The sequence below is a fragment of the Lissotriton helveticus genome, unplaced genomic scaffold (assembly GCF_964261635.1).
Source record: "Lissotriton helveticus unplaced genomic scaffold, aLisHel1.1 SCAFFOLD_586, whole genome shotgun sequence".
In the NCBI taxonomy this organism is placed as follows: Eukaryota; Metazoa; Chordata; class Amphibia; order Caudata; family Salamandridae; genus Lissotriton; species Lissotriton helveticus.
The window spans coordinates 178,630-193,231 of NW_027611895.1; the positions used below are offsets into that span (position 1 = coordinate 178,630).

General features: G+C 46.3%; 1 protein-coding gene across 1 annotated transcript in view; it reads right to left on the bottom strand.

Moving 5' to 3' along the window:
* The window catches only part of LOC144807228 (uncharacterized), a 170,475-nt gene that overhangs the window by 136,099 nt on the left and 19,774 nt on the right, over positions 1-14,602 (bottom strand). Inside the window, exon 2 of the mRNA XM_078673084.1 lies at positions 11,786-12,003. Coding sequence (XP_078529210.1) covers positions 11,786-12,003 — 218 coding nt within the window. The remainder of the gene's footprint in view (positions 1-11,785; positions 12,004-14,602) is intronic.

Below are 14,602 nucleotides of genomic sequence, written 5' to 3' on the forward strand. Positions count from 1 at the left end.
GGGTGGGTGCCCTTGAGCTCACCCAGAGCACCCACATCATCATTGTTGAGGGCCAGGGGGGGTCCTAAAGCCCCCCTGATGCCAGCGGGAGCCAGCATTGTTCCTACCCGTAGGGAGCAGCTTAAAATCCTGCACTCTACGGGCAGGAGCAATGTTTTCATGTGTTTCTCTGCCCGCTTCATAAGCTGTGCATTGTGGGGAGTGTAAGTTAGAGTTAGCCAAGGTAACTATAACTGCTCAGTTTCTATGGTTTTGTTTGTGTAAAATGTGAACCTAAGGAAAAAGGCCCCTGTAACCTTTGTTTTTTTCCGTGTATTTCTAAGGTTTTTTATGCTATTTCCTACCTATTTCGTCCCTGTAACCTTTGCTTTTTTTAGTGAAAATATCTATCTAGCTATCTCTCTCTCTTCGAGTCTCTATGGTTCGCAAGTAAACTTCCCCAAGGAACAAGGCTCTTTATGCCTTAATATCTTGGCGGGATAGTGTACTTGTTTGCAGCACATACGGGAGATCGCCCTTTCTCATAAGGTTTCCAAACGTTATGACATGGCCTAGAATATACAGGCACCTGTAATGCACCGGCAGCCTCCTGTTCTTAGCTGTGTTTACATTCAGTCCTGTTAGGCACTGCCATGCTCCCCGATGGAAAGCCCCACCACTGAGGGGCTGATAATCATTTCCAACTCTAAAGCAGGTGTATTTCACGAGTAGATCAATATCCAACGAGTCTTTCCTCTTTCATACAGCATCCAGCAAGGCTAGATGACGGCAGTAGCCAGTGTGTCAGGGCCCCAAGTGAAAGGAAAGAAATGCCGTCTTTGGTCCCTGTTTGAACTGTGAAACACAGCAATAATTAGGGTTCAGTGGGCCCTGGTGCCACTGCACCTGCTGCACCAATGGAAGCTACGCCTCTAGTTTACGTGTTGTGTTTAAAAGTTGGAGTGGAGGATAAACAATCTGTGTTTGAGATAAAAATAATGATGTACAAGTACAGTTTTTACACTGAAAATGGTATCCTACTAATTGATTGTGAATACATAGAACATTGAGTGCGTGCTAATGTAATGTACTGTAATCTACATTGATAAAGGCGGAACGAGTGCTCCCACAAAGAAATACACATACAAAGAGATGCACAGACCCACAAACACACACACCACACATAAACACACAGACACCTAACAACCCATAAACACATAAATACAAATAGAAAAAAATAACACCCACAAACAGATATTCAAATAGACGTACACAAACATGCACATATAAGCAAACACACCGGCTAAAAGACACTCACATGTAAACCAGCACACACCTCATTGACACTGAAGTAAATAGGTAATAACGAGACACTGGCAGGCAGGAGTTTAGCTTGGGCAGTAAGATTGAAGGGGGTGAGCTGCAGATTTTCCATGAATGGAGACAGCATGTATATGATGTTAAAACACATTATACGACAAGCAGGGTGCATGAGAGGGGCTAACGGGGCACTGGAAAGGAGACACATGTGGAGTGAGAGAAAACACGTTATTTTGTAAAACAACCAACATTGTTGAAGACTTTTAAAACAGAAAGTGAAAAGTTAGTGCACGCGTCTGTGTCGGTGTGTAGATAAAAACTCCTGTCGAAATGCGACAGACATCACACCATACCCGACTGTAAGCACCTGTGCCCAACTATTTAGCTGAAATACATTTACTAGTGAGATGTAACACCCCAAATACCACCCCCGGAAGCTGCGCCCCTGCTGGCAAGGCAGAGAATGACACCGGTTAGGGAATGAAGTAGAATTCCAAGTTCTAGGGTCTCTACAGCAGCACAGAAGATGGGAGCCTAACTTGTCCTAGTGCTCTGGGGGTGCCGTTCCCAATAAATCTTCAGCCCGATCTTGCATGGCCAGGGATTAGGGATAGCGACGCGATAACGTACGACACACAGTGGGTCGGTAACAGGCAGGAAGCTCTGATACCTGCTACTGTTTAGCCCACTGGGCAGACAAGATGACCATGTTCCAAGAGGGGCTACTGCCCGCTAGATTAGTATTCAAGGATCACAGACATGATCACATCCGTCCACAACAGCCCCTTGACAGAGATCACTGAACGACCTGAAAGGAACGATGACCTGAGGCCACAATTTGATTACTGCGCTTTTTCTTTGGAGAGATGGCCAGGGAAGGATGGCAGTAGGAGCATGGCTGCTGCTTCGCCGCAGCCATCTATAGTACATCCACAGATACCGTGGTTTCACATGCAGGCCTGCTTAATCAACTGCAGATCCCTGCCAAAACATGCAGACGAGATTTGGCTCAATCTCAAAGTTAACTCTTGGGATGCCATGTTTGTAACCGAAACTTGGTTAAAAGAAAGTTCCAACCCCGATGTAGGTCTGGCCATCTCAGATTGTTATAGTATGGTAGCAGCTAATCGTGCCGGTAACAGGCTGGGGTGGGCTAGCAGTAATTCTTAGAAAGGATTGGGACATCTCGTAAAACAAAATTGAGTTGGCAGGATCTTTAGAGGCAATCTCCTTTAGTGTTCGATTCGCTCCTACTTCCTCTTATGCAGGCCTGTTCATCTACAAACCCCCAGACTCCCTGCCCTCTCATTGGACGGAGTTGTTTGATACGATTGCAGACTTACCTTAAAATACTCTAATGTCCTAGTTCTTGGAGCCTTCAGTGAACATATGGATAAGGATAACTGTCCACAGGCCCTCCAACTGGCTGACACTCTCAACGGGCTAAATCTAGTACAAATGGTGACTGCACCTACCCACGCAGCCGGCCACACGTTGGATCTGATTTTCTCCAACGACCATACCATGAAAGTGCTAGATCCTTTACCGATGACCTGGACGGATCATTATTTAGTTCCCTTTACCCTCACTAGTTTAGTCTGCACTAATCAGTCCAGTATGGAGGCTGAAGAGGGAAGAAATGGGAGGAAGGTTACACCCAAGCGTATGGGTCCAGAATTACAGGAAACGCTCCCATTACTTATAGGACATCCCAATCAAGATGCGTCTGCCTTTGATGATTGAATGATCTCAGCCCTTGATAAAGTAGCCCCCATCAAAACCTTGAAACCGGATAGGAAAAAAATATCAGCTCCATGGTTTTCACTCGAACTCTGCCAGGAAAAAAGCCTATGTAAGCGGCTTGAGCGTCTATGACGGAAAAAGTATGACCTAGAGGCTAAGAACACATATAGAATAGCATTAAAAAGATTCCATAGGCTAAACCGCAATACTCTGATGGAATTTTTCGCAGATCAAATAAAAGCCTCAGACAACTCTTCAAGAGAAGTTTTTAAGATTGTGCAGGGATTTCTGAGCCACAAGCCTTAAAGAGCACGATTGCCCCTTCAGCTAGTCTATGTGAAGAGTTAGCTAGTTTCTTCCAGGACAAAATTCAGATTATCTACTCTTCTTTCCCCAAGATTGTTCCTGTAAGTCTCTCAGTCAAGACACTGCCTACGATCCAGCATGTGGAGAACAGGTCGGAATTTCGGCCCTTTAGCCAAGAAGCCTCTATGCTGGAACTTTATAAACTTAAGTCCGGCTCATCGGCTGATCCCTGCCCACCTAGGTTTTATAAACTTCTTGCTTTCAGGCTGAACCCCCTCCTTAATTTTATCTGGAATTCTTCTCTGAAAGAAGGCATCTATCCTGCAAGGTGGAAAACAGCTTTTGAACAACCAATCCTGAAGAAAGAAGATGCAGACCCAGCAGACCTAAAGAATTTTAGACCTATTTCACTTCTCTCTGCACCGGCTAAGATACTTGAGAAGGAAGTTCAAAAACAACTGGCCGAATTCTTAGAATCTCACAATCTTCTGTATGACTCTCAGTCGGGATTTAGGACTGAGACGGCCTTGCTTGAAGTGGCAGAAACTATAAGGGAAATGGTGGACTAGGGTAGCTGTGCGATGTTGGTGCTGCTGGACTTGTCCGCAGCATTCGCTACTGTGGCACACCAGATCCTCCTGGAAAGACTTGCGCTCCTGGGAGTGTCGGGGACTACCTTGAGTTGGTTCCGCTCCTTCTTGGAGAGACGGTCCCAAAAAGTGTTCCTACGACCACACGTGTCGTCTTCCAGCCCCTCAGTTTGTGGAATCCCGCAGGGCTCAGCCTTGAGCCCTACTCTCTTTAATGTCTATCTGGCCCCTTTAGCTCCAATCATTGAACAACTAGGGGTGATGGTCATATAATATGCGGATGACACTCAGCTTGTGTTCTCCTTTAGGGAACACTCAAAATCTGTATTTATAAATGTTAAGCGTTGTATGCTGATAGCTGCATAAAGTTAAATGCAGATAAAACAGAGGTCATTTTTTTTAATCAAGCCTCTCCTCCCAAGCCTGACCTTTGGTGGCCTTCAGAGCTAAATCCTCCACCTTCTCCGACTACATCAGCTAGGAACCTTGGGTTTAGGTTTGATTCCAATCTAACTGGCAAATCTCAAATATGCCAGGTCTCTTCCACATGTTTTTGGAAGTTGAAAGCCTTGAGAAGATTTTTACATCTTCTGCCGATGGAATGTAGAAAGTCTGTGGTCCATGCATTAGTCATCTCACAGCTGGACTATGCAAATAGTCTGTTCTAGGGAATGCCAGATTATCTAATCAGGAAACTGCAGACTATACAAAATGCGGCAGCAAGGCTAATTAGGAACGTGCCATTCCGCCACCATATCTCACCACATCTCCGAAGCCTATATTGGCCGCCTGCCAAAAGACGAATTGAGTTTAAGGCGTTGACTGTGGCTTACAGAGCAATCAGAGGCTCTGGTCCACAATACCTTACGCAACGACTTTGGAAATAGTATCAAACGAGGGTCCTATGGTCAAACCACCAGGAGTTACTGGTGACTCAGTGTTTTAGGAAACTTGGACTGGTGACGAGCTTTCTCTGTAAGAACAGCCTTGCTATGGGATTCTATGCCAGAACATCTTTGGAAGGCCAAGTCGGAACACTTGTTCAGGAAAGCATTGAAAACATGGTTATTTGACCTGTCTTAAGCCCACCTAATCACCTGGTCATGCCTCTGCTGCTGCAGTTCGCCGGGTATTTATAAACTGCATTATTAATAATAATAATAATAATAATAACAGAGCTTTAACTATACACAAGGACAGAGCACAGAGGTCGCCGTCACCAGCCATAGTTCCTCCTGAAGCCCTCGTGGTCCGTATTCAATGGGCGGGAAGCGCAATAGGGGTGACAAGATGGAAATAGGAACAGCCGTAAAGATTTGAGAGAGAGGGAAAGCCAAGGAAGAAGAAGTGCGAGGGAAGGAAGAGAAAGGGCGCCTGGAGAAGGAGAGATCCTTACATTTCCCTGCCGGCACGTAAGCAAGTGGCCAGGGCACTGATCTCATCCCGGTTAGACTACTGCAATGCGCACCACCTGGCTATCAACAAGACTGTAATAGCCAAACTGCAGCTGGTCCAAAATGCGGCGGCAAGATTGATTTTTGATATTCCTAAATCTCAATCAGTTTTGGTAGAGATTCTGAAGCTCAATTGGCTACCTGTGACAAACCTGTTACCATCAAACTTTATGCATCGTTCACAAGGCACTGCATAACACTGGGCCTGGAGATATTAAAGACATGTTTCAATGATATATTCCCTCCAGACAGCTTCAATCCTCAAGTCAAAATCTTGTAATTGTTCCTAAATACCAAAAGGCAAGTTGGGGAGTCCAGCGCCTTTTCCGTGGCCGTATTTAAGCTATGGAACTCTCTTCTCCGTTCCATCTCCAGTCTTCAGGCTCACACCCCATGTCGTAAGGCCTTAACCCGTTTGTTGCGGGAGTCGGACAACGGCCATCTCGAGCACTACCTCCGTAGTGCTGTGCATGTCCGTTGGCCGATACAGCCCCGCCCGCGCATGGAAACATCCGCACCGCGTCGGATTCTACGGCGTGCTAAGGGGGTTAAAAACCTGACTTTTTATTCTGTCAGGGATGCTTTCGGGGCTTGAGACCATGGAATTTCTATTTCCATCTTCTTTTCCTTCTTTAGGGATAATTGCTGTCAGCGCCTTAACGCCTTTGGGCATTTGTTTGCGCTCTATAAATCCTTTTCATTTTCTATAACGTTAGAGAGACGTCAAGACGAACAGGAAAATGTAAAGTGAAGGGGGTGAACGAGGAACACCAGGAGAAAGCCAGCTGTAAACAATAGCTTGTTTTCTGGTCCCATTATCTTTTCTTCCTGCCCTTCAATAGAAGGGCAAGAAGAAAAGATAATGGGACCAGAAATGGGGGCAGTGACAAAAATGCCAGTCTTATTAGCTGCAATAAAGAACTTAAAAAGCATTGTGTGTTCAGAATGGGAGGATATGTAAACTGAGCTCTCTTTGTGTTGTTGTTGCAGTAATTAAAATAATTTCAGAAGTTGTTATTATTATTGTTAATGTATAATTAATATTGCGTACACTAGGTCTCGAAGGAAGAATCAAAGCGCTAAGTTGTTCTCTCCTCCTGGAAACCACTGAAGGCTTCCAGGAGCACACAACCAACCATGCTCAGTCTCATGCCCCGTTGTGAGCAGCACTCTTGGATAAACTGCAACAAAAGCAATGCAAGCACCATCCAAGCTAAGAGGCGATTGTAGCACCGTTGTGAGTTGATGAATGTCTTTGTCAAATCAGTACACGCGCCGCACCCACCCTTGGCCCGGATTGCACCCGTTGTGTGAAAGCACTGGATAATGCTTGAGCGATACAGTATCTTGCAGGGACTAAAGAATGCATGGCTCAGCAGTCTGTCTGCAAAAACCCTGAAGATGCATGCATGACGCAGCAATCAGAGCACAAATATATCTGAAGGATGCATGGCTCAGCAGTCTGTCTGAAAAAACCTTTAAGAGGCATGCATGACTCAGCAATCAGAGCACAAATATATCTAAAGGATGCATGGCTCAGCAGTCTGTCTGCAACAACCCTAAAGAGGCATTCATGACTCAGCAATCAGAGCACAAATATATCTTACATTAATATTAACATTATCTGAAGGATGCATGGCTCAGTAGTATGTCTGCAAAAACCCTTAAGAGGCATGCATGACTGCAATCAGAGCACAAATATATCTGAAGGATGATTGGCTCAGCAGTCTGTCTGCAACAACCCTAAAGAGGCATTCATGACTCAGCAATCAGAGCACAAATATATCTGAAGGATGCATGGCTCAGTAGTCTGTCTGCAAAAACCCTTAAGAGGCATGCATGACTCAGCAATCAGAGCACAAATATATCTGAAGGATGCATGGCTCAGCAGTCTGTCTGCAAAAACCCTTAAGAGGCATGCATGACGCAGCAATCAGAGCACAAATATATCTGAATGGATACATACAAGATGTATGTGGGGGTGTGGTGTGTGTGTGTGTGTGGGTGTGTGTGTGTGTGTGTGTGTGTGCGTGTGTGACTAGCACACGGGTTGAAAGCAGGATGGCGCAACAGTGTGCACAATTGTACTGTATTGTAGTGCACAACTGCACTGTACAGCAAACCAAGTAGGAGTTAACAGTGTGCAGAACTGCACCATACAGGAAGCATACGAGGCGTAACTGTTTATACTCCGCAGCACAGCACACTATATAAAGCATGTATGGTACTAAAGTGTGCGTACAATTGTACTGTGTAAAAAGAAAGCATGGCTCAGCAGTATACAAAAATTATTTTCACACTAAGCATTTAAGACTTAGCACTATGCACAACTGCACCTTAAACGAAGCTTGCAAGGCAAGAGAGATTGCTGCACGGTTGGCTACAGGATGCATTGAGGGCACAGCTTAGCAGTGTGCACAACTGCACAGTATCATAAGAATACCTGGTTAAGAAAGGCGCAGCAGAGGGTGTGCACAATTGTGCCATATAGAAATTATTTGTGGCTCATCAGTGTGGGCACAACCGAAATGAAGATGAAGCACGCGTGGTTCCGCAGTGTGCACAATTACCCAGTATACAAAGCATGTTTGGCTCAGCAGTGATTGCCCCATTACAGTGCGTAGAAGTAGGCAAGTTCAGCCGTGAGCGTCTGACTGGAAGCATGCAATGCTCAGCAGAGGGGTTACAATAGTGGTGTTTAGGGATGCATGGCTCGCCACGGCGCTAAATTGCACTCAAGCAACCATGTATTGCTCAGCAGTGTGTACTACAGCAAAGTACAGTGAGCATGCAAGGTACTGCAGTGTGCACAAGGGTACAGTAAATGAAATGAGCTTGACTTTTATAACAAATAATCAAACAAATATGGAGAGAACACACGGTTTAGTAATGCATGCATGATTATGTAGCTACTGCTGGTTATAGCAGAAATGTCACAGCCAACCGTGTGTGTGATGACCCAGATCCTTCTTCCTGGTAGAGTGGGCTCGTGCCCCCTCTGCTGGTTCTTGGCCTGCCTGTTTGTGGCAGAATTGTATAGTTTCTGCGATCCATCGAGCGATGGTTCCCTTTGTTACTGGTCTACCCAGGAAACTGCTTGCGAAGGACACAAATAACTGATTTGTTTTCCTGTGCTCCTTAGTTCTTTCCATGTAATGCATTACTGCTCTTCTAGCATCCAGAGTGTGCAGTGCCCTCTCTGCGCTTGTGGACGGTTTCTGAAAGAAGCTTGGTATTTGTACTGTCTGGTTCATGTGGAAGCTAGACACCACCTTTGGGATAAAGTGTGGGTCAGTTCTCATTACCACCCTATGATTGTGTATTTGAATGTAGGATTCCTGCAGTGTCAACGCTTGCAGTTCGCTTACCCTGCGCAGCGAGGTGATAGCCACCAGAAAGGCTGTCTTCATTGTAGGGAGGCCTTATGGATGGGTTCAAAGGGCACTTTCATAAGCTCTGTTAGGACTAAATTAAGGTTCCATGCAGGTGGCGGCATCCTCTTAAGTGGTGCAATCCTTGTTGCCCCTTCCAGGAATCTCTTTACTAGTTGTGATGTAAAGAAGTTCTTTCTTGTCTCTCCTCTTGTGTAGGCTACTATCGATGCTAGGTGTACTCTTAGCGAGGATGAACTTAGTTTTGCTTTCAGCAGGTGCGTGTGGTATCTTAGCACTGTTGATTCCCTTATCTTCTTGTGTAGTTTCTTCTTGCTGCACCATTGTGTGAACCTCTTCCATTTTTCCACATAGCACTTTCGTGTGGTAGGCCTCCTTGCCTCTCGTAGCACCCGCAGGGCGCTCTCAGGTAACCTTAGGTGTGCAAACTCTATGTCTTCAGGAGCCATGCCGCTAGGCTGAGGCTCTCTGGTTCTGGGTGTAGTACTTCTCCGTTTTGCATGGAGAGTAAGTCTTTTCTTTTCCCGAACTTGTGGGGTGGTCCCTGTGCCATTTCCATTATTTGTGAGTACCAGGTCTGACTTGCCCACTGTGGTGCCACCAGGATCAGTGTCATGTTGCTGGTCCTGCACTTGTTGAGTACCCTGTGTATCAGTGGTATCGGGGGAAAAGCGTAGGCAAATGTTTTCGACCAGCTTATCCATAGGGCAGTCCCCTGGGATCGTTCCTCTGGTTACCTGGATGCGAAGTGTCGGTATTTTGCATTCTGGTGTGTTGCAAATAGGTCTATCGTCGGTCTTCCCCATCTCCTGAATAGCCTTTGCGTTTACTGTGCATTGAGCTTCCACTCGTGGGATGCTGAAGTCTGTCTGCTGAGCCAGTCTGCTTCCACATTGTCCTTCCCTGGTAGGTGTATGGCTAGCAGGTCTAATTTGAGTGGGATGGCCCATCTCTATATTTCCTGCGCTAGGTTGGATAGTGCGACTGATTGTGTTCCTCCCTGTTTGTTGATGTAGAACATCGTTGTTGTGTTGTCTGTTTGTATCAACACTCTCTGGTTGTACAGTTGTTTCTGGAATGCCTTCAGGGCGAGGAACACGGTCTTCAGTTCCAGGTAGTTGATGTGTCTGACCGCATCTGCTGGAGTCCACAGACCCTTCACTTTGAGTCTGTTCATGTGTGCTCCCCATCCCATCTGAGATGCGTCTGTGGTGATGGTCACCGTTGGGGTTGGTGGTGTTAAAGGCTTCCCTTTTGTTATGGTCTCCCTGTTCCACCACATAATCTCCTCCTGCACTGCGTGCGTTACAACCACTAGATCTTCCCAACTTCTTGTAGCTTGTGACCATTGTTGTTGGTCTCATGTGGAGCTGTATATTGGGGACCAGGTGAATGCAGGACTCCATCATCCCCATGATCTTGCTCGCTGTCCTCACTGTCAGAGCTCGTCCCTTCTGGTAGTGGCGTGTCTCCTTCAGCAGAGCCAGTGTTCTCTTGTCGCTGGGGAACACTTTGCGCTGTATGGCGTTGATCTGTGCCCCCAGGAAGATCTTCACTTGATCTGGTTCCTTTGAGGATTTCCCCCAGTGTATGAAGAAACCCAGGTCTGTCAGTGTTTCTGTGACCCGCTATGCATGTTCCTTGCATGTCCTGTGTGAACTTGCTTTTATTAGCCAGTCGTCGAGGTAAGGGTATACATGAACCCCTGCCCTGCGCAGGTACGGTGCCACGGCTGAGAGACATTTGGTGAACACCCTTGGTGCGGACTTTAGTCCGAAGGCTAGGGCTGTGAACTGGTAGTGTTCTTTGTTGATGGTAAATCTTAGTAGATGTTTATGCTGCCTATTCATGGGAATGTGCAGGTAGGCATCTTTGAGGTCTATGGTGGACATGAAGTCTCCGTCCCTTATCTGAGGAATTACCTCTTGTAGGGATGTCATTTTGAATTTTTGTGTCTTTATGTATTTGTTTAGGAACATTAGGTGAAGGATGGGTTTTAGCGTTTGGTCCACCTTTGGAACTAGAAAATAGTTTGAGTACACTCCCTTGTTCCTTTCTCTGAATGGCACTGGTTTGTTAGCCTCCTTTCGGAGCAGTTCTTGTGATTCCTCTAGGAGTTACGCTAGTTCTTTTCCTGAATATGCCTTCCTTTTTGGTTTACTGTTTGGTGGTTTCTTTGCCAGTTCCATGCAGTATGCGAACTGTATAATGTGAGTATCCATTTGTCTGTAGTTATCTTCTTCCACTCCTGGAAGAAGTATCTTAACCCGCCTCCTACTGGTGTTACATGTTCGTCGATGTTTGGTCCGTGTAACCCCCTCTCGTTGACCTTGTTGTGTCTCACCCTCGGAGGGGTCATGTGGGTGGGCACGCTTTGCGTGACGGAGTCACTTTGAGGTGGGTTGTTGGCCCACTCTTCTTGTTTGCCCTCGTTCATTCGCCCTCCCGCGAAAGGACTGGCCCCGAGGTTGCTACTGCCAGGCTTGCTTTTGCTGTCCCTGCTGTGATTGATTGCCTCCCTGGTGTGCCTGCTGGAACGTCTGGTGAGACGTTCCCAGCTGGTTTCCTCCCCTTCCGTTTGGTCTCCGTGTCGGGGTACCCCTTCTCATCCCTCTGAATTGTAAGGCCCCCATGGACCTTGCAGTTTCATTTTCTTTCTTGAGCCAGGTGAGTTTCTCATCCACCTGTGCCCCGAACAATGTCTCTCCATTGAACAGAGTGCTCAGAATGTTGTTTTGTACTTCTGGCGTCGGGTCCTTCTCCTTCGAAATCGAGCGGTCCTTTTCGGGGACGTGCTTCGACGACCTTGGTTTTTCGCCGGTCTTCGCTGCCTGGGAGTCCTTTTCGAAGGATCCGCTGAGCTGTTTGTCCTTGGATGCAGCTGCAGCCGTCGAGATTTTCGGCGCCAGTGCTCCGTTCGAGGACTTAGACTCTGTTTTTTGAGAGTCTGACTCTGGCTTTCGAGAGCCTGTCGGGGTTTAGGGGTCGACGTCTCTCCTACCTCTTTAGATTCCTTCTTAACGGTCTCTACAACCGTGTAGTCATCTGGTCCCTCGGCGATGTTGTCCTCTTCGGCGCGGGAGAGGCCCAGGTCCCGAAGCGACAGAGGTTGGGCTTTGCCTTGCTTGCTGTAGTTGGCTTTCCTCTGTCTCGCTCTAACCCTGAGTGTCTTCGGGGTGAAGGCGGAGCAGGCATTGCAATCCTTGCTCTTGTGGTCAACTGGTAAGCAAAGGTTGCAGACCGGGTGCTGGTCCTTCTGTGCGTATTTGTGGTGGCAGTTACGGCAGAATTTAAAAGGTGTTTTGTCCATTCCTGTGCTCAGGGGGCCCCCTGTGTGCCCATTATCCGTTGGACGTTGAAGATCTCAAAGTTCTCCTCCTTCTTCGTCGTCCCGGCTTGGTGATCTCATTCCTTGGTATCTTCTCCAATCTTTTCTGTGTAAAATTCGTCTTTTTCCTCTTCTTTTCTCCAAAAACTCTGGAGCCTCTCGGTGATAATCCAGACCCAACGGCGGAAAAAAGAATCTGGAAATAGCACCCAAAGGTGGGAGCTTATGACCGTGTAGTCATCTGGTCCCTCGGCGATGTTCGCCGCTGGAGAGGCCCAGGTCCCGAAGCGACAGAGGTTGGCCTTTGCCTTGCATGGTGTAGTTGGCTCTCCTCTGTCTCTCTCTAACTCTGAGTGTCTTCGGGATGAAGGCGGAGCAGGCGTTGCAATCCTTGCTCTCGTGGTCGAGGTTGTGGACCGGGTGCTGGTCCTTCTGCGCGTATTTGTGGTGGCAGTTACGGCAGAATTTAAAAGGTGTTTTGTCCATTCCTGCGCTCAGGGGGCCCCCTGTGTGCCCATTCTCCATTGGACGTCGAAGATCTCAAAGTTCTCCTCCTTCTTCGGCGTCCCGGCTTGGTGATCTCGTTCCTCTGTATATTCTCCAATCTTTCTGTGTAAAATTCGTCTTTTTCCTCTTCTTCTCTCCAAAAATTCTGGAGCCTCTTGGTGACAATCCAGACCCAATGGAGGGAAAATGAATCTGAAGATGGCTCCCAAAGTTGGGAGCTTCCGCAGGAAGCGTGCTGACGTCACAGGAAGTACACCAAAAGGTGGGACGTCCACGCCCACCTGGGCTACGAAAGAAAAAAAAAGAAAGAAAAGACTACGATTCCGGACCCAACCACTAGACCGCGGAATAATGCACAGCATAGTGAATCCAGAAAGATTCACGCTGCAAAAGTATCAGAATCAGGCACGGACCAGAGTTCTGAACTCGGATCGTTGGAAGACCTGAGGTAAAAGATGACACCAAAGATTTACTTTTCCGAGGAACTTCGGATGCTCTAAAAAGAAAACGAACGCTTATTTCAGTCAAAACAAAGAGGCAGAGGAAGGGGCACAAAAGTGAAAGCCAGAGAAGCAGGCAACGAAGGAAAACAAACAAACAGCGGCATGGGAATACAGGGCCACCATGGAAAGAACAAGTAATGGCAGTACAATCGAAGAAAGTAACGGTAATAAACCTCTCTAAAACACAATTCACACATGAGAACATTTGGACTTTTAAACTTGGATTATCCTTTTGTCCTACATCACAAGTAAATTATGTATAATTAAGGATCGATTTATTTAAGTTTGTTAGGAAGTTGAAATAGTACAAAATACATGCATTCCGTCCAAACAGGGAAACAATTGATATGACAACAACAACCACTTCTCTCCAGACTGCCTTTACAATAAGAGACCTTGAGATATTACAAACACTACACAGTTTAGAATGAATGGAAGAGACCACATTCATATCTAGTAATTCCAATCACTCTCTACATCCCACTAATATTAACAACATCCTTGGTATCGACAGGGGGAAATGACGAATTTTAGAATGCCATCTAGATCTATTCCCCAATTACCCAAATACAATATTGACGTATTCTCAGACACAGTTACAGAGGAAATTTTGGAACTAAGTAGAGAACAATTGAAACAGAGTAACTTGAACAAGAGACAATGGAACACATTAACTGAGTTACAGAAAGATCAGACAATAATCATTAAACCCTCCGACAAGGGGGGCAATATAGTGATAATTTGTAGAGAGAACTATGTACAGGAGGGACTTGGACAGGTGAGCAATAGAACCTGTTACGTTAGAAGTGACAGGGAATGTTAGAAATGGGATTTCCGATTGGCTAAGGCTTGCGCCAAAGCCAGGCAGAAACCACCACTCTAGTCAGGGCAAGGAAGTTACACGCCAAAGATAACCCCTGCTCACCCTCTAGGTAACGTGACACGAGCAGTAAGGCTAATCCCGGAGGCAATGTAGGTTAAGTATTTGCGCACGCACCCAGCAACAACACCCAAGGCCCACCACAAAGGAAACTCCACACAAGGTTATATATAAAAATAGCCTTTGTATTATATCAAACACATTAGATAATAAACACAAAATGTACAATGTGCCAGAGGCACGGGCAGAATTTACAGGGGTTTATATACATAGGACAGGGCCACATGAACCACTGTCAGGAATAAGCACTTGTTAGAACTAGCACTTTGTAGAAATAGAATACTTGTAGGAGTAGCGCTTAGCACATAGAACATATCATAACTGTAGCATCAAATAGTAAATGTAGCACACAACCAGTAATCACTGGTAAAAGGTAAGTACCACCCACGCGATCCTAAACACCTTAGGCAAATATCACGCAGGGAACCATGAACTCACTAGCATAACTATACTAGGAAAAACAACCACGTAAGCATAAAAATACATTTAGGGGTATAGGCAAGTAGCTTGGCACATGATGCATGAAAACACATTCAGAGG